The 19,629-nt window shown below is 37.1% G+C and overlaps 3 protein-coding genes across 5 annotated transcripts; 2 read left to right on the top strand and 1 right to left on the bottom strand.

Moving 5' to 3' along the window:
• Positions 1-2,433: 2,433 nt before the first annotated feature.
• Positions 2,434-9,091, top strand: LOC113731954 (auxin response factor 1). Its single transcript, XM_027257506.2, has 15 exons — positions 2,434-2,808; positions 3,560-3,700; positions 3,788-3,903; positions 4,428-4,523; positions 4,650-4,706; positions 4,863-5,015; positions 5,098-5,182; positions 5,447-5,537; positions 5,654-5,818; positions 6,358-6,477; positions 6,593-6,668; positions 7,487-7,652; positions 7,738-8,180; positions 8,442-8,632; positions 8,750-9,091. The coding sequence occupies exons 2-15, from the start codon at positions 3,655-3,657 to the stop codon at positions 8,928-8,930; spliced, it is 1,986 nt and encodes a 661-aa protein (XP_027113307.1). The 5' UTR covers positions 2,434-2,808; positions 3,560-3,654; the 3' UTR covers positions 8,931-9,091.
• Positions 9,092-10,403: 1,312 nt separating this feature from the next.
• On the top strand, positions 10,404-10,925 carry LOC140036153 (uncharacterized). Its single transcript, XM_072077451.1, has one exon. The coding sequence runs from the start codon at positions 10,404-10,406 to the stop codon at positions 10,923-10,925; it is 522 nt and encodes a 173-aa protein (XP_071933552.1).
• Positions 10,926-11,659: 734 nt separating this feature from the next.
• LOC113731953 (DExH-box ATP-dependent RNA helicase DExH9) lies at positions 11,660-19,560 on the bottom strand. Of its 3 annotated transcripts, none has more exons than XM_027257503.2 (15): positions 19,216-19,560; positions 18,708-18,982; positions 18,403-18,603; positions 18,084-18,302; positions 17,143-17,481; positions 16,884-16,988; positions 16,646-16,756; positions 15,976-16,226; positions 15,391-15,514; positions 15,034-15,316; positions 14,764-14,918; positions 14,153-14,302; positions 13,845-14,077; positions 13,138-13,402; positions 11,660-12,667 (listed from the first exon to the last, which is right to left on the bottom strand). In XM_027257503.2, exons 2-15 carry the CDS (start codon positions 18,978-18,980, stop codon positions 12,389-12,391), a joined length of 2,988 nt encoding a protein of 995 aa, XP_027113304.1. In that variant the 5' UTR covers positions 18,981-18,982; positions 19,216-19,560; the 3' UTR covers positions 11,660-12,388. The 3 variants fall into 3 exon arrangements, with proteins under 3 accessions (XP_027113304.1, XP_027113303.1, XP_071936005.1); XM_027257502.2 differs by having other exon boundaries at positions 18,708-19,022; positions 19,216-19,559; XM_072079904.1 differs by having other exon boundaries at positions 17,143-17,488; positions 19,216-19,552.
• Between the last annotated feature and the right edge of the window lie 69 nt (positions 19,561-19,629).

Raw genomic sequence — 19,629 nt, 5'->3', positions numbered from 1 at the left:
GTGAAACACCATTATTATGTGTTAAATGCTAGAATGTAAATGCTTTAATGGTACTCGAAATGACATAAGTGGAGGTTACATACTACTACTGCATCACTTATCTCACAGTAAGGGGAACGAATGAGTTAAACTGTGAAATGACCATTTTTTTTAATGCCTTTTTATTCTTATATGACTTTTTATTTGTTTTGTGACAAATCCTTTATAAGGTTGGACGTAATGTATTTCTTTTGTAATTTAAACACAAAGAGCCTGTTTAGATTACAAATTTTTGAGATATTTTGTTAAAAAATATATGGCTTGTTCTCAGTTGACTATTTCAATTGATTATAGATTATGATTTTCGATAATCTATTTTTGCCATGTTCTCAGTTGCTTTTTTAATCTGATTATATATATGTTAATGATAAAAAAAAAGTTAAAATTTATAATCACCCAAAAAGTAGTTTTTTACTGATAATGATTATTCTCTATCATCAAATTTAATAAATTCTAATGCAATCAAGAACAAGGCCGTAGTGTAACATTCTTTTTAAAACTGCAACGTATGATGGTAAAAAAGTGACTGAAAAAAATGCAATAAAAAAATATTTTTACGAAAACCCACAACATTTTTATGCAAAAAATGCAATTCAAACGAGGCCTAATTTGTTGAAAGGTAAAAATGAGTAGTTATTAAACCAGTGTAAATCTTCAGTATGTCCATGTCAATTCGCCAATTGAGATGCTTGTTATACCTCATTAAATCCAATTATCTACTAAATAAAAGTTCAATTACTCTAGACATATCATTTGACTCATGTGAAATCAATTTATTTGTTCTCTGTGCAAAAAAAAAAAAAAAAAAAACTTTGTATTATGATTTCTATTATTCAAGTAGTTTTCTTTACCCACACGGGTTTTTCATTCCTTTTTTCAGAATATCTGAAGTTCATCTGGGCCAACAACTATACTCGGAAATCCATCAGTATTACCACTAATATAATGGGCTAAAAATTTATATACAAGAGGTCAAGTTGACTACTTTTGCCCAGACAATCAAAGCCACTTTGAAAAGTCAGGGCCAAAGCACTAAACTAAACTGAAATTCCATTAATGACATCCATTCCACTAATAAAGCATGTTAATCACAACACACCCAAAAAAAAAAAAAAAGAGAGGAAAAAAAAAAGAAGATAATATCGCAAGCAAGTTAGTCTTGTTGTAGAAAAAGATACCTAGGTGGTAGCCTCTCTTTTCCTTAAGAGTAGTTTTATATTTTCTTGAAACCATCAAGTGCAATAATTACTTGCTGCTACTTAATTAATTAAGTTTATAGTTAATCCCCATTTCTTCTTATTCCTCATGGGGTTGTCCGCTTTTGGGTTGAAATTTTTTTAATAAGCGCGTGGACGCTGCTTAGGAAACCTGTACCCAATTTTAGGACACGCTTTTTGTTCCTTTTCTTTACTCCCTCCGCCTTTCTTGCTAAGGCTCCGTTTGTCACACTATTCGGAGTCCAAACGGACTACTCCTACTTGAGAGAGTTAACTTTTAACCATGGTCAAGGGCTAATAAGTCCACCAACTTTTAACCATTGGTTGTCAAGAAATCTCCTCTCGTTTGATGAAAATGTTGCTTGAAATCCTTGAATATTTTTCTTCTTGTGTCAAATCGAGATTAAGAATCCACGTCAATCCCAGTTTCATTGACATTCTCTCATTGAAAATTGAGATTTCTTTGCTACTTTAATCATTAATCTTCAAGAATCTAATTTGACGAGAGTTTAGTCACTGTTTCAGCTACAACACATATATTATCGAATCTAATATTTAACTTCGTCTCACTTAAATCTACTCGTTATTTTAAATATTTAAAATAATTTGTCATAAAATTTCGTTAAGATGTAGGCAAGTTAATTAAAACATGTCACGTCCTCAACGAGTTTATCTAATACAGTGTCAAATTGATGGCTGTTATTGATGTAAACAACTTAGCTAAATTTTTGTGGGATATTCTCCATTAATTTCAGTTGTGACTTAAAAGCAAAAACAAAGAGAGAGAGAGAGAGAGAAATAAAAGCTCATACATTTTGGAATGTCATTTTTTCTCAAAAAATTTTTATATTTTACTAATCACTTCTTTTACTTCACATAATTTTCTTTTACAAAAATTCTAAAAAATAACAATAGAAACGGACCGTAATAATTTCTTTCTGATATTGACATAAAAAAAAGAAAAAAAAGAGTCTAATCTCTTTGGAACTATTAGCATGGTATTAACTTCCCTTGTGTAATGTGTATGCCGCAGACCGTACATTCAACCATATACCGGGACCAAGGAAAGCAGTTCCACCCAAGGGGGGAGAAGGAAAAAATAATAATTTTTACTTGGGCAAACAACCTATAGATACAGGAAAAAATATATGTATGGTTTGTGGAGAGAGAAAGCGAGAAAAAGCACTGTCGGCTTCAACCAGGCAAAGACCATCACACCCTCTCTCTATACATATCCCTATCTTTACTCTTATATATTACTATAAATTATTATAGTTGTGGTTGGATTAAATCCTGATATTTTTGGCTATTAGATACAAATTGATCGATCAATCCGAGGAAATTTGATTTTTATTCGAATTTTTGGGAGCAGCTGGAGCTAGTAAAGTAATAGTAGTAGTATCTAGTTGAAGCTGCAGTAGCTGAAGAAGCTGAAGCTGGTGAAATCTTAGGAAAAGGAAGATGTAAGAGGATATTGAATTTGTTTAATATGGAAATGGCGGAGATTCTCCGGGTTTGGATATTGAAGACCAAAAAGTTCGTCAATAAATAGGTAAACAAGATGTTTGGTAACTTTTTTCATTTCCTTTTTTTGTTTTTGTTTGTGCTAATTATTTTATGATGTTCTCACGGGCTTAAACTTGTGCAAGTACATGTAGGAAATTTTGCTGATTGTACTATATAATTTTGTATTTTTTTTTTGGGGGATGTGTGGTTTTTTTGTTGTAGCACTCGGATCTTCGGATCTTGAGTTTGTGCAGAAATGAATAGTTTTAATTCGACTTTTTATGTCTATGTTGTGAATGGTTCATGGATGAATGAATTTATAGTAGCCATCAAAGTTAGTTTACTTCCAGTGTCTCTGTGTGTGAGTTTGGGGTGTGGGTGGGTTATGGTGTAGGAGGTTTGGCTGTTTAGGAGTCATTGGAGATAAATGGATCTGATGTTGAGTGTCTGGTGACGGTGTTGAGAAATTGATGAATACATTGGGAAACGTAAAAGACAGAATTTGTTGACTTTACATGGCAAATTTTTGCAGAATTGAAGGATAAATAGGATCAAACATTCACTTTTACATGTGATTCACGTATTCTTGCTTTTGGATTTCAGTAGAATAAAAGGTTTACTTTCTATTCCTTCTTCTGCCGCATTTAAGATCAGGAGAACAATACCAGAAGCTATATAAAGAATTTACTTCTTTCCTTGTTTCTGTATATATTTGCTAGTGGCTAGTTATGTAATTTTTTTTTTATGTTGATTTTTTATTGATGAATTTCTTCTTTCTTTTCTCTTGGCTCCTTCAGTGCTGCAAAACTTGACCGTCATATATAAGTTTTTGGTTGGTCGGGAGCAATCAAAGCTTAGGTAGTCAATATTGAGTAGATTGAGTGGTCTCCCTATGGCACACGTTGCTGCAAATCATTTTTCTGGAGGACCTAACCCAGGTTTAAGTTCTTTCATGTTAAATTCTTGCAAATTTTGCATACAATTGATGTGTGCTGGTGGTTTCAATTTTATGCTTTCTGTGACAGGGTCACCTAATGATGCTCTGTATAAGGAACTTTGGCATGCTTGTGCTGGACCCCTAGTTACTGTACCTCGCGAAGGGGAAAGAGTGTATTACTTTCCACAGGGACACATGGAGCAGGTTTTTTGGTTTTCATAAATTTCACCGTCCTCCATTATTTCATTGAAATTCAAATTTGATAGGATGAGTTAAATGAATCTTTTTAGTAGCTATTTGCACTTAAAATATTTTTTCTGTGTATTCTCTATTCCACCATGTTGTGCAGTATTTATTTATGTTCATTTCCAAATCATTTGCTTAGTTTAATCGAGTATGGGGAAGTACTGCCATTTTTCATTGCTTCTTGTTCGGTATTGATCATCCAGCTGCTGTTTAAATAAACTATCATTTTCTCATCTTTGAAATGTACCCCTTGCCATTCCCCTCTAATGGCCTTAATACATTTTTTCTGTCCAATTGAAGCCTTTGAGTTTTTGAAAATGCATAGATCTTCCCCTCGTGCAGTGTTATGGACCCTTTACTTATCTAAAAGTTGCATATTTGTCAATCTAGGGATGGTTTGTTTAATTTAATTGGCGTCATTTTCTCTTGATTAATGAACTGATTTTAGCTGGAGTTATTTATAAAGTGATTTCGTATTACAGCTTGAAGCATCTACTCTTCAGGGGCTAGATCATCAGCTTCCTTCTTTCAATTTGCCACCTAAAATTCTGTGCAAAGTTATGAATGTTAATCTTCGGGTAGGTTTATCTGGATTATCTTCTTTGCCAGTAATTGGACTTCCTTCTCCGTTTGCCTGCACATCAAAAAGACTTTTGCTCTCCCTTGATTCACTTATTTTTCGAATATTTCTGCTGGGATTGCAGGCTGAAGCAGAGACGGATGAGGTCTATGCACAGATTACTCTGCTACCTGACTTAGATGTATGCTTTCTTAGTAAAACTCTTGTTCATTGATCTTAATTGTCTTCTTAAACATATTGTGCAAGAACCTGCCTGCTCAATTTATTGCTTTCCTTCCTATTTTCATTTTCCCTTGTTCTTGTGCTTGCTTTATTTAAGTTTCCTTGTTTGTTACAGCAAGGTGAAGTCACAAGTCCTGATCCACCGCTGCCAGAACCTGAGAGATGCACTGTCCATTCATTTTGCAAGACCCTTACAGCTTCTGATACTAGTACACATGGTGGATTCTCTGTTCTCCGGAGGCATGCAGATGATTGTTTACCTCCACTGGTATTGATCTTTTTATACACTGCTCCAGATTCCTACAAATGTTAGCTTATGCTAATGTGGCTTTTGCATCATCCATTTGCAGGATATGTCCCAGCAGCCGCCTTGGCAAGAACTGGTTGCGACTGATCTTCATGGCAATGAATGGCATTTCAGGCATATATTTAGAGGTTGGGATGCTTTTGATTTCTTGATATTGAGGACTGCAAACCTAGATTGGGGTTCCATTCACTGCTAAATATGGGAAAGTACAACTCTTGAATTGTTCAAAAAGCTTCTAGTGACCAACAATAATAGAGACATTTGTCTCTAATGTTACTTGAGTTTACGCAGCTTGTGGTAACATGAATTTGGGATTCTTATACTTTAGGCTCTCTGTGAGTTTGGGCTCAGTAGTATCTTGTTTTGAGTTCTTACAATCTTGCTGCTTTCAGGTCAACCTAGGCGTCACTTGCTGACAACTGGCTGGAGTGTATTTGTTAGTGCAAAGAAATTAGTTGCAGGGGATGCATTTATATTTCTAAGGCAAGTAGAAATGACCATATAGATGTATGTTTTACCTTATCTTGAAATTGCCCTTTTTTTTCCTCGCTTAAATCTAGTCCATTTACGAATAGCGTGTTCTCTTATTAATTTTCCAGAGGAGAAAGTGGAGAGCTTCGGGTTGGAGTAAGAAGACTTATGAGGCAACCAAGCAATATGCCATCTTCTGTTATATCCAGTCACAGTATGCATCTGGGTGTGCTTGCTACTGCTTCTCATGCCATTTCTACCGGGACTCTCTTTTCAGTTTTTTATAAACCTAGGTAATTTGCTCTCCTCTTTTGACATAATGCAATTAAAAAGTGTCTATGATAGTTTGGATTTGTACATTATTGTTTTACTGCTGGTTTTAAAGCATGCAAATGATTTTGATCTTGATCAGAGTGCTAACCAAGTTTGATTGTCTTGAGAGTTCATCATTAATCGTTTTCAATACAGTGCTAGCACCATATGGGATGAATGAGATATCTTCCCTTTTAGGTAGTTATCCTTGAACTAAGAATCAACGCGTAATTTATCACATCTTGCATAACAGATTTATTATTCATGTAATGTTTTGTCTTAACTTTACAAAATTAACCAACAGACTTATAATTTACCATAATACTATGTACATATTACAGTCTCCAACACGCTTAAAAGAATTTTTTGAGTTGGCTTGAAAAGTTTTTTATCTTCTTAAATTTACCACTTTAAGTAATACTTGCTATTGTGCTATGTTTTTTGAGCTGGCTTTCTAGTGGATCCATTTTGTGTGTGCGCAAGAAACTGTTCTAGTAAACTATATTACTTTTTTGGTCAGGACAAGTCGATCTGAATTTATTGTCAGTGTAAACAAGTATCTTGAAGCTCAAAGTCACAAGCTCTCTGTTGGTATGAGGTTTAAGATGACATTTGAGGGTGAGGAAGTTCCAGAGAGAAGGTATTTCTACAGATTATATTCTTTGTTGACAATCTTTACCTGCAGTCCGCATCTCACTTGTTAAACAGAAGAACTTCGGAATTATGATGGTCTGTGTATTTACATTTTCTTTCAGGTTCAGTGGAACCATTGTGGGCGTTGGAGAGAATACGTCATCAAGATGGCCTGATTCTCAATGGAGATCTTTGAAGGTAAACATGGCTATTTGGTGGAATTTTGTTGGATAATGAGACTTAATTGTGATGGTTGAATGTTGATGTCTTGTGACACATTGTGATAATTCGACATTGGTTATGTGATTCAAAATTTGCACTCTTCCAACCCCTTTTCAAATTTGCTGTCATGTCATCACATATGGAGAAGAAAAATAGCACTGGCTCATTTCACATTTAATAGAAAAACAAGCCTTTAAAATTTGAAGAGGGAGAGATCCTATGGTTGATGCAAGTTAGATCAATGAGTTAATGTTTGGTTGGTTGGAAGCCCTGACATGTGCCTTTTTTTCTTTCATGTTCTTCTCATTTTTTAGTGTTAAAGAGATGGTCCTGGCATGGAGGGCGTCAATATCTTGGGGTTTAGTATGGACTATGATTAAAGATGCAAGTGAATTGCATTTTGTTGAGTATTTTGGATTTGAATGGTTTCACCCTTGCGAGTCAAGTTTTGTAACCCAGATTTCAATGTCCCATGTGAGATGATAAGTAGTTAAATTGTGGGGTCTATCTTTTCTTATTCTCACTTTGGTGAGGGGTGCCCTTTATTTTTTCCTTTCCTTTTGGTTTTTTTTCCCCCGGCGGCCAGGGGGGTGGGGTTGGGGGGGGGGGTGGCTTCTGTTGTGTGTTTATGATGAAACCACCACCTCATGCAGATAGTCTGAATCTCATTTTTTCTTTATTCATTACTTATGTTATTTTGATGAGCATTGATAGTACTGTTATCATGAATGTTGATTCTCCTCGGTTACAATCTTCTTTTGTAACATATCAAATATCAATTCTCTGCTACTCAGGTTCAATGGGACGAACCTTCATCCATTGTGCGACCAGACAGGGTTTCACCGTGGGAGATAGAGCCTCTGGTTGCAGCAACTCCTCCAAATCCTCTGCCTCCACAAAGGAATAAGCGGGCAAGACCACCAGTTTTACCTTTGGCAATGCAGGATCTTTCCTCCCTTGGTACTACCTTTTACTGGGAGTAAAATTTTTCTTGCTTATCCACTTTCTTTGTACTTTAATTTGAGGTTTGCCTATCTGCTCATAGGGGTGTGGAAATCTTCTGTCGAACCCTTGTATTGTGATACATCACGTTCACATGACTTTTATCCATCTCCCAAATTATCTGCTGCAACCAAGGCCAGCAATCTAGGTTACAGCGATATCAAATCCATGTTTTGGTCCAACCAAGTTGAAACAGCGACAGAGTCTGTTGCACCTGTTACTGAAAAGAGACAAGTTAATGGATACAGGCTATTTGGGATTGAGTTACTGGAACGTGCAACAGTTGAAGACACTTCAGCAGTGGTTGCATCTGGAGCTGTGGAGGGGGATCAGCCACATCTCTCCCGAGATTCTGGATCTGACCAACTTTCGGAGCCATCTCATCCTAATAGGTCTGATGTGCCTTCAGTAAGTTGTGATCCTGAAAAATCTTGCCTAAGATCTCCTCACGAGTCACAAAGCAGGCAAATCCGGAGCTGCACCAAGGTATTGTCCACATATATAGATTACACTGCCAATCGTTTGGTATACTTCGGCCTTTAATATTTGATTTGCCAGATACCAATAGGACTAAGCACCATCAGTCTTTACAGATAATATTCATATTAATTTCTCTTTACTCACTGGAATATGGGTAATTCTAATCTTTTCAATTTTATTGGAGAGACGAGCTAGTTTTCTTTCTGTTTCCTTTGTTTTTCTTTTTTCCCCTTCTCGTGTTCCAAGTTATTGATTTTCTTTGTGCAGGTTCACATGCAAGGAATTGCAGTTGGAAGAGCAGTTGACTTGACACGGTTTGAGGGGTATGATGATTTGCTCAAGAAGTTAGAAGAAATGTTTGAGATTGATGGTGAACTCTTTGGGTCTACGAAGAAATGGCAAGTTGTCTACGCAGATGATGAGGATGACATGATGATGGTTGGAGATGACCCATGGCAGTTAAGTCTTGGTCCTTTTTCATTTACTTCATTTCACTTTCCAGCCCTCTTTCATTTACTCTCTATTTTCTCCATCTCTGATTACTTAAAACTGGATTCTGCTGTTAATGTGCGCAGTGAATTCTGTGGCATGGTGAGAAAGATCTACATCTACACGAGCGAAGAAGCCAAGAAGCTTTCGCCAAAGATAAAGCTCCCCGTTGGTGAGGTCAAATCTAGCAAGGCAGCTACAGATGTGGTGGCTCTGGGCACTGAGGAGCAGTCATCAAATGTGGGGTCTGGGGGGCATAGTTGTTAGAAATTTAGGGCTTTTTTTATTTGACGATTTCTAATAATCGACTGGAGAAAAAAGTAGTTTTGAAACTGACCTCATTCCGAACGCGCATGTAAACAGCTATTATTGGTTCGATTTACGATTTTATTAATATACGTGTAAACCGTGCATCGAATCAAACCAAACTGGAAAGGGCATTTCCAACAGAACTTCCTTGGTAGTGTTTGTATATTCAAATTTGCTTGGCGGTGACGTTAGAAGGTTCAGAAGCACCCGGAAAAAAATAATAATAAAAAAAGGATAAAAAATAAAAAAGTCTCCTGTAATAAATTTAATATATAGAAAAGTTTGTTATGATTTCAAAATATGTAATACGGCAATTCGTATTTTGGACTAAATTATAAAGGTGGCGGGATTCGCTAAATTTAACGGAAATGGACGAAATGATTCAAATGTCCTAATATAATTAAACAAAAGACAGATCAAAAAAATTATTTGTTTTATTCTCTAGATAGAGAGAATTAAGGGTTAAGATGTAGAACAGGTATATTTGTTAAAAATTAGATATAAATTTTTTTTTAGGTTCCAATAAATCATTTCCGTTAAGTTTAACACATTCCGTCATCTTTACAATTTAGTTTAAAGCATGAGATGTCATGTTATACGTTTTAAAATCACGGGAAACTTTTCTGTATATTAGGTGAGTTTTTTTTTTTTTTATATTTTACCCTAAAAAAAAAGCTCTTGACTTCTTACAAATTCCTGATAATATAGCAAGGCAATTTAAAAAATTCATTTGCTTCCTTAATACTACTATTATCATTTGTTATGCAACTTAGTAAACTAAGGTCTTACTTGGATTGCTTGTTTCCGTCGGAAAATATTATCGTTTTCCGTGATCACATTTTCCTATCATCTTTTTCCCTCACATATATCAAATCGTTACAGTAATTTTTCCATGAAAAATGACGGAAAATGCAATCCAAACACAACCTAATATTCTTCCCCAAATTATGATTGATGTGGAGGGAGGGCGAACTTTACTGCCCTTTTTTTTTTTTGGTATTTCTCGGTCGGTGAATATCCAGCCAGGTTAGTATTATATTGGTCATGATCCGCGATTCTAAAATGCAGCAAAAGGGCAGAGGATTTCAATCAACGACGAAATAAAGAAAAAGCACGAAAAAGACTTCCTGTTTCTCCATTACAAACGTTGGGACTTTGGAGGAGCCATAACAACGGTCATAGGATTTGAAAAAGGAGCTGGTGAGGAGAGTTGCAGAAGTTTTTTGACTTCTCTGTCTTTGAATGCTTTGTTAAGTGTCCTCCGTAAGGCTGTCAAATCTCTCTTCCACTTCCAGATCCGTACTAACCACAGCCAAGTTATCTCTTCTATTTGAATAAATCAACTTACAAGATTCCGCTGAACAATACCGCACCAGTGGACTTTTTTTTTTTTTTTTTTCATTTTCTCCGCGAAAAACAAGAAGGCCAGCCATGAAGATGATGAAGGCCGTGAAGAAGCTCAAGTTCTGGTCAAGAAAGCAGAAGAAGAAGAAGAAGGCATTGTTCATTGATAACCCACCACCACCACCACCGCCACCACCATGCCATTGTCAGTACCAATATTACTGTCCGCCGTATGAGCCCTCTGCCCCACCATTACCAACATCATCATCTTCTTCATCATGGGTTGAGTACGATCACGAGGCTCAAGACACCGTCTATGCAAACTCTGAGTTTATCTCATTTACCTCGTCAAACCCAGCTCAAGCTCAAGATCCCACATTTGGTCCACGAGACTTCAGTTCGGTTCCGCAGGATCCTACAATGCCAGCTGCTGCCAGCATTACTTCCTATCAGCAGTACATGGTGGCACATCCTGTTTACGGTGTTCCACTTGTACCTCAAGTTCGAAGAGAAAGGAGGGGTGGAGCTTTTGGATGCATGTTTGCCTTTGGGGCTCATTTGTTTCGTTGCTTCTTTCCATGCTTCCACATTCGGGAAGCCAACAAGTGACCAGTTTGCTCCTCTGCATCAAGCCATCATCAGCAAGAAGCATCATGTAGCGACAAGGAATTTTCGTTTGGCACAAGCCTACTGATATTTCTGGAATATGAATCGTTTAATGCCTTGCGTGAACGGTGAACCACCAGGAATTTAAGTAATAATGGCCTCTACACTCTCAGGGCACGGTTAGTCCAGAGTCCAGAATTGTACAGGAAGGGATGTTGACTGCGACGACAGTCCTTCCTAATTTTGTCCAAACTCGTGTTTCTAGGATGGATCAATTCTCATTGTTAGTTACTGGACGACCGAAGAAATAGTAGTACTCCATCACTTTCCCTGCTATTCTGCTATTTGCTTTTTCTAGTTTCTTAAAGTTATGACTGGACATTTTTCATCGATTCTAGCTCAGAGGGTTTGGATTTCGCTCGGTTGAGAGGATGATACCGTACTGCAAGTGGGAAGAAAATCTGGTTTATTTTCTTTTTATGCATGGAAGAGAAATAATAGCAGCACGGAATATTAATAAACTAGTTGAAGTGCAGGTGATTCAGGAGATGGCCAAAACACATTTTATTACTCTACAATCAAAATTTCTTCTAAAAAATCCGTCCGAATACCTAATTAATTAGAGTCTGGTAAAATCTAGAGCCTCCACTCACCGACACGCATATCTATATGTGTGTGTGTGTGTCTGTGCCTAAATCAATAAAGACAAATGCAACAACGTTCAACACGATGCTCTCTAGAACTGAATTTCTTGCTGCTAATTATTCGCAAAAGATGTAAATTTCAAGCTTCACACACACATATACATACAGAGAGAGAGAGAGAGAGAGAGAGAGAATCATGCTACAATAACTAAACTACACTTGCAAAACCTTGATCTAAATCTACCACTGTTGAGTGGCACAATACACAGAATGATAAAAAGAAGGGTATTTCTGTTTATAGGTCACAACAGACCAAGGTCTAAGATTTGTAGCCAACATGCCGTACAGCAACGTACGAGTTGGTGAGATGTAAGTGAAGGTTCCACAGAGCAAACTCCAATCAGTCCAGGCAGCTTTGTGCTCTTCATCAAGTTGTACAGCGAACCTGCTATAGTCCAAGTTGGTAAGCTATGAGTGAAGAACCCACAGAGCTAAATCAAAACTGCAACGAGTCCTGCAGATTTGTGCTCTTCATGTCAGCGCCATGTGCATTGATTCTAGATTGTAGCCCTCTTCAAACATATGTTCACCCCTAAGGTATTGAAATTAAGTTTTTTTCCACCCTCAGCCTGAACTTGTTGCAACTTACTGGAGCGGAAAATAGTGAAAGCAGACACACCATATAGCATTTGAGGGTAGATTCAACCCAAGAAGTAACCTAAGTAGCCCCTTGCCTTCATGCCACTTGCCAGTCCCTTAATATGCATCAACCAAAACACCGTAAATTTGCCATAGCCTGGTCATTCTTCTCCCACAGTAAGACTACAAATAGAGAGATGCTGCAAAAACAATATCCCTCTTTATCTTAATAACTGCATCTTCAAACTTTGCTTCAAGCTCAGTTTCTCCAATGGATTTTGCTGCTTGTATTAGTTGCTGAAGAACCTCTTCCAGCCTCCTGATAGCCCTAATTAAGCTGCCCTCAAAAACCTGAGTGATTTCCATTATCTCATAAAATTTCGATCCTTTGGCCCAAGCAAAGACGGCCTCCATAATATCAGGACGGAATGAACTTACAAAATTCTCAACATCAATTTGAACCTGCACAGTGCAGAACATAAATTATGTCCTAGACAGTTTCATCAGTAAAGCAAGAACTGTCACTAGTTCAATATTGCACTTTAGAAAAAATTAATGCACTATTTCTCTTCCTCAAATTTTCTGTGGCACACTAACTGGAATTTTTTTTTTTTTGAACATTGGATTAGTTTTACTGGCGTAAGATTGGTTGCAAATAGCAGTAACTACCAGCAATTGTACCCCTTTTCCAAGTCATGATTAGCCTTTCGAAACACAAACTAGACAGATTTCTCCTGCATATCTTAATTTAACTTGGCCGCAATCTCATGTCAGGATATGGGTTCAGACAGACCACTAGCTGATCTCCAAACAGAACACATGGGCAATCATACTACATGATGTTGTCTAAACTACCTTTTGGAGTATAAAGCTTGAAATCTTTTGCTTCTAAGAAAACTGTAAACATTTTTACCAAATTTCAGAAATATTACCTTGCATTCAAGCTGGACCTTGGCAACTCTCCGAGCTGTATCTTGTAATTGTGTAAAAAGTAACTCAAGCTCATCCCTAGGCTTTTGAGCATCCTGAAGTTTCTCTTGCCAAACAAAACAAGACAACAGAGACACCATCTCTTCTACCTTTATGTCCTTTAGAACCCCATTAAACATGAGCTCTGTCAGGGTCAACTCATCTGCACTACTTATTTCACAAGCAACTTTCCCCTTTAACTCGACAACATCATCACTTGTGATGTACCTACGCATATTCTCAAGCAATTAAGGACATTTTAGATGATCTTTTAATATTTAAGAACAAGAGATTAGGCATAGAGAGTTAAAAAGGCCACAAATGCATATTGTTTAACAGTTAAAACATGGTTACATGAACTTGAGAAATAACATTGAGACCCAAATCTGGAATCTTGGTGTTTCATCTAGCAATAATAACATAATCCAAAGAAGATAAATGTGTGAAATTGCAGAAAAGATGTTGAAAGCAAAACTTAAATACTAAAGCCAACAAAAAGTTGAGTACAAGGAACAGAATATGGGTATAGGAGGATAATTAACACAAGAAGTTAGATCAGCCTCTAAAACAAGAAGGAAACTATACCCATTCCACCAACAAAAGGAAATGCTGAGGAAATTCCACAGTGAAATGAATTATATCCATTCAAATATACGGGAAACTATCTTACCCTAGTCTCCGAAGCACTCTTTTTCTTGCTTTAAGTTCATCTTTGAAAGCCAAGGCTGTCGAGGAACGCATTGTTCTCTTGATTGATTTAATTTTGGCAGTAAGCTGCTTCTTTGTATGCAAAAGTTTGAGCTTTTGCTCAATAAGTGGAGATTTTGCAATTTCATGTTTTTCAAACAGGTTCTCAAGGGCCTCTATTCTTCGTACAGCTTTTCTGTATGAGCTACTCTGAACCTATAGAAATGCAACAAAAGAGAGAATATCAAATTGGTTGCTAAAAACCTGTGCAAATGAAAAATCTACAAGTACCTTCATGTCATCTTCTGGGTCTAATTGAGGCAGTCCGTCTTTAGCAAATCTAGATAGAACTTCAGACACCTTTTTCAGGGTATTTTCCCGAGCTTCCACTGGCAAAAGATCCTTGGGTATTACAAGTCGAACACTACTCAAACTATCAATCTGTTCAAAAAAAGCTAAGTCAGGTAAACACACAGATACATATGAACATGCATCCACACGAACAGACACACAAATAGATATATCAATATAACATCTGTTTCATAAGTTTTCCCATAAAGATAATTTAAGGAAATACTAATGATGCTAACAGGAAGAAATCACCGATTATAAGGATCACCAATCACATGGATAATCATAAAGCAGTTACTATACCTGTCTACTTACCATCTAAAGGAAAGTAAACAGGTAAAAGAATATGTATTTTGACACCAAATGCTGGACACCTGTAGCATGCAACTAAAGCAAACTACATTTTCCAGCTCTTTAATAACTCATGTTTAAAATTTAGGACTTCGTATTTCACATTATAATGCAAATTTCCATGTAGCAAGACAAAAGCCATGGATAACGAAATCTATAAGAGCAGATTATGGGTATAGAATGGTCAAAAAGACTTTTGCCTGAGATATAGGAAGAGAAACAACAGCAGGTTCCCCAGGATCCTTCAATGGTACAATCGAAATTGTTCTTTTACCAGCTTCATCCTTATGGACTGTACATCTTGTAAGAATATCCACTGTATAACTTGCATCCTCAGGCTTTTTATTTGTATCATCTGAATAAAATTAATGTATTTGTTATTAAGACCTTTTAGTAAACAAGAAAAGCTTTTTGCCAGAAAAAGAATATCACGAAAAGAAACCTTAACACAGATTAAGAATTATTTTCACCTTCAGAAAGACCTTTTATCCTTTCAAAATTGATAATGACCCCCCATGTGACATCATCCTTGACGGAAAATGATGGCAAATTATCATCAACCTTTATGAGCTGGATGCTTACAAGCCTGCCAGGCTGCAGGAAGGGTAAACAATACTTTGGAGAGAGGACAATATCACGCACATCCTTTTTTAAACTCTTAAATTGCTGTAGTAGAGAGTAGTAATTCTCCAAGCTATCTTCTTCCTCGAGTATGATTGAATCCCTCTCTTCTTCAAGACTTTTTGCTTGTTTCTGCAAGTGCAAGTGAGACGCATTATATTTTAGAACTGGTTCGTGAGTCAGAAAAGAATAACCAATTGACTAACCACAAGATCGGGAATGGCTCGATCCGCTTGGAATTGATAGAAGGAATTGCGAAGCAAATTCACAGGATCACCATCTTCAGACCGTATCTGATTCAGAAGCATATTGTAGCTCAAGTGGAAGGCACTGAAGCACATGAAAACAAACATCAAAGAATGCAAAACATCCTATGCAGTACTTAGAAATGGATCCGCAAGAACATTGCCTGTTATTACTTGGGTCATTTTAAAAAGGGTCTAAGCTAATAAAAAGTTTCATAAATTACCTCAGTGTCCTCCAAACACATTTACATGTTTAGGAGAAAGCACTGAATTGAGCCAAAATTATACAGCCCAAAGTTGTAAACTCATTCTTCAATCAAACAGGGGTTTATGGCTCCAAGTAAATGCAGAAGGTAGACTGAATTTTAGTTGGATAGTCATAACTAAAAGTGTCACCATAATTCAAATAAGCCACCAAATTTTCCGTCAGAACCCTGATGGAAGCCATAACTAGCAAAACTTATAATATTTAATGACTGAAAATCATTGACCAGATGCCTCAGATTTAGGTTCATACATAACCACACTAACCAACAAAACAATTACCTGTTCAAACTATCAGCACTTCCTTTTACCATTAACTTAGCTGTAGAAGGTTCCAGCTTCTCATCAACCATAAGAATGCAAATTCCTCGCTCATCAATCCCCCTACGACCAGCACGACCACTCATCTGAATATACTCTCCACTGGATATCCATCTAAACTTATCTCCATCAAACTTGCGAACATTTGTAAAAACGACCGTTTTTGCAGGCATATTCAGTCCTATACTGAAGGTTTCTGTGGCAAATAAACACTAAAGCACCATATTTCAACACAGCAATGTTTAAAACTAGACAACAGACTATAATATAAACATGCTAGGAGTAGAAGTAGAGGTTGCAGGAGAGGAAGTAAAAAATGAACAAGCGAATATCATGGGATAAACCATTACAAGGTGTCATGTGAATCTTGTAGGCCAAAAAATAAGTTGTAGAACCACAATTGTTTATGATTCGTGATAGTCTTTTTGCAGTTATTATTGCTGAAATCACTTGTTCATAAACTCCTTTTTTTGGCATGCTACTTTAGCTGTTTATATTAAACAGAAACTCATAAACAGATACCCATCTTAAACTTAGAGAAATGGCTTGGGCACGTGACAAGCATATAAATTGCACAGAAGAGACGGTTGAATTTACATCCACTATAAATGACAGAATTTTGTCCTCCAACCTTGATTAAGCCTTCTTGGAATAGAATTTCTATCACTTCCTTTAGTATGGGAAGCAAGCCAGAATGGTGCACGCCAATTCCACGTTTTAACAGAGGCAGCATATTGGAGACCTGGGGTTTGTTTAAATACAGACACATTCAGAATCTAATGAAAAAAAATACTACTGTTGCAACATAGAAGCAATTAGAAAGGAAACTAATGAAAGACAATCTGCTAAGCAAAACTAGCAAGAGTCACCTGTGGCAGCTTTTTATCATCCTCTGACAACATATCCATCGCACTCCAGAATATCGTTTCAATGTTCACCTTCTCATCCTCATTGTTAAGATCCATTTTAGCCATCTTAAAAATGAGAAAAACAAAATATTAAATTAAAATACCTGAGCTCAGATTCTCTCTCTTTTAGTGCTAATCTGTTTAGGAGGGCAGTGAGAAGCACACTCAAGAGTAAATAACCTTGCGCTCTGAAATTAAAATATGATACCAGTGCTTATACCTGCATTGCAAGAAATTCACATTCTCTTTTGCTGAAGCTAAAACATATGACAGGATCATATTGGCGCTGAATAATCATTTTTACCATCTTAAATATGTCACTGTCTTCGCCTGCTTTACCAACAAAAAGCCCCTTCTGCCATTTTCCATTCTCCCTTTTCTTATCCCCTTCACCAGGAGGAACAAGAGCATTTAGAGCTTTCTGAAAACTATTCTCACGAAATTTTCCTTTTTCGTCAACCACTAGGTAAAGACCATTGCCTCCAGAAGGGAAGATGTAATGCTGAAGTGGTGTTGGTCTATAATCAGTATAAACGATATGACATGGTTGCTGATGGACCTGCATGCTGGGAAATAAACATTAGAACAACCATACAACTAAAAGCATCACTACAACAAAACTTAATCATTGGATATGGTGGTCAGTCATATTTTCCAACATGCAAATTTTCCTTGAAACCGATGTATTTCTGGCATAAATGGTATACACAAATGAACTCATCAAATGATCAAGAGTTTGAGCACACAGAAAAAATGACAAAAGATTAGACTCAGACTGGGCAGAAGCAACTTGATCTTCAGTTAAACATTTCTATAGTCAAGAAGGAATGCGTTTCTATCCACATTTTAGCAACTATACATCTGCAGGATTCCTGCTAATATCCTGTCCCATCTTTCCTATCTTTATTTCTTCTTAATCCATATAATACCATGTGATGTCCAGACTTTTGATGGCTCAGACACTATGGCCTGTAGATGGACTTTATAGTACAACAATTTTGATATCCAGAAACTTTTACATCAGAAATGTGTTGCTATTGTTCATCTATAACAAAATTTTTTACTCCACACAAACTGAATATCTGCAAGCTCCAACTTTTATCTTAAGCAACAAAGCATATATGTATGGCAAAGCATAATGTACTAGGAAGCAAAAATCACCTTTGCAACCCAATCTGCAAACTCCTTAGCATTAGGGACAGTGGCAGAGAGAAATACAAAACGAGAATTCTTTGGAGCCATAACAATACTCTCTTCCCATACAACACCTCTTTCTCTGTCACGCATGTAATGCACCTCATCAAAGATAACCCATGCCACCTCCCTCGTAACCTCAGACCCCTTGTACTGCATGCTACGCCAAATTTCTGTTGTCATTACCTGAAATGAAATCAACCATTAGAGCCCCCACAAGCACCCACTGTATCAAAAACATGTAAAACAAGAAAAAACAAATGTCCCACCAGCAATTTAGACCTACCAAGCAAGAAGCATTAGGATCAATAGTGACATCCCCTGTCATCAAACCAACATCCGAAAGCTCCTCTTTAAACTCTCTATACTTCTGATTACTGAGTGCCTTAATTGGTGAAGTATATATCACCCGTTGCTTATTCTGCAATGACATGGCAATGGCGTACAATGCCACCACAGTCTTACCAGCTGATGTATGCGCAGATACCTACATGATCAAACCACCTATAAAAATTCACACTTTCTACACATTCCATCGTATTTCTTCTCTCCCCGCAACACTAAATTTGAGAGAGAGAGAGAGAGATTTACCAAAACAGATTCCCCATTCTTCAGACACTTAATTGCTTCCGCCTGAAAAGGGTCGAGAGTAAAAGGAAATTCCTTGGCGGGTTTTGCATCTTTATCAGGCAAATTGGAGGTCGAAGCACGAGGAACATAGCCTTCAGGGTAAGATACATCGTGGACACAGGCAACTGGTTCGTCCAAATTCAAAAGTTCATTACCTCTCTTCTGCTGCTTCTCAGCAGGCGTATCATATCCCTCGATAGGGTTTTCAATTGACTTCCTTTTTACTGATCCCATCTCTGCTCCCAAAGCCCAAGTAAACAATTCAAACGCAATCAGCTGAAAACAGTCCAGGAAAAAAATATGCACAAATAAATGCCGGGAAATGCATAAAACGAAATAAGTGTATTTCTTCTTGCACGAAAAATTGAAGAGAACATATTCATACAGCAGAAAAGTAATGAAACAAGGCAGAGTAGACACGAAAGTTAGTTTCAGGAAAGAAAATATCCAAAACAGGATGATGATAGACCTTGTGAAAATTCCCTAGCTTGAAGTAATTTGAGTTGGAGTTTTGATTTTACTGTTCCTGTATGGTTTCTGCTAAGCTCAGTTGCTTGTTGCGACTCCCTCAAAATATCTCAAGCTTTAATAGACTTGAATGAAAGCTTCTGTGGGATTACTGCTTGCTGGTAGTAGTAATTAATAACAGTTGGAAGCGTATTTCAGGCGGTTATGGCCGATGGCGGCGCAGAGGAGGACGGTCCTGTCCTCCTCCAGATGCCTGCGAGGTGTTTGTAAAAATTCTCCCCTTTGTTTTCGCGGGAGAGAGAGAGAGAGAGAGAGGCGGCTTCAGTCATATACTCCACACACCTACGATTATGCTCATTGGTTCTTAATAGTTTTCTATAGACCGTTAAGCCCAGAAGCTTTGGGCATCCAATTA

The sequence above is a fragment of the Coffea arabica genome, chromosome 2e (genome assembly GCF_036785885.1).
Source record: "Coffea arabica cultivar ET-39 chromosome 2e, Coffea Arabica ET-39 HiFi, whole genome shotgun sequence".
In the NCBI taxonomy this organism is placed as follows: Eukaryota; Viridiplantae; Streptophyta; class Magnoliopsida; order Gentianales; family Rubiaceae; genus Coffea; species Coffea arabica.
This window is presented reverse-complemented; position numbering and strand designations above follow the sequence as displayed.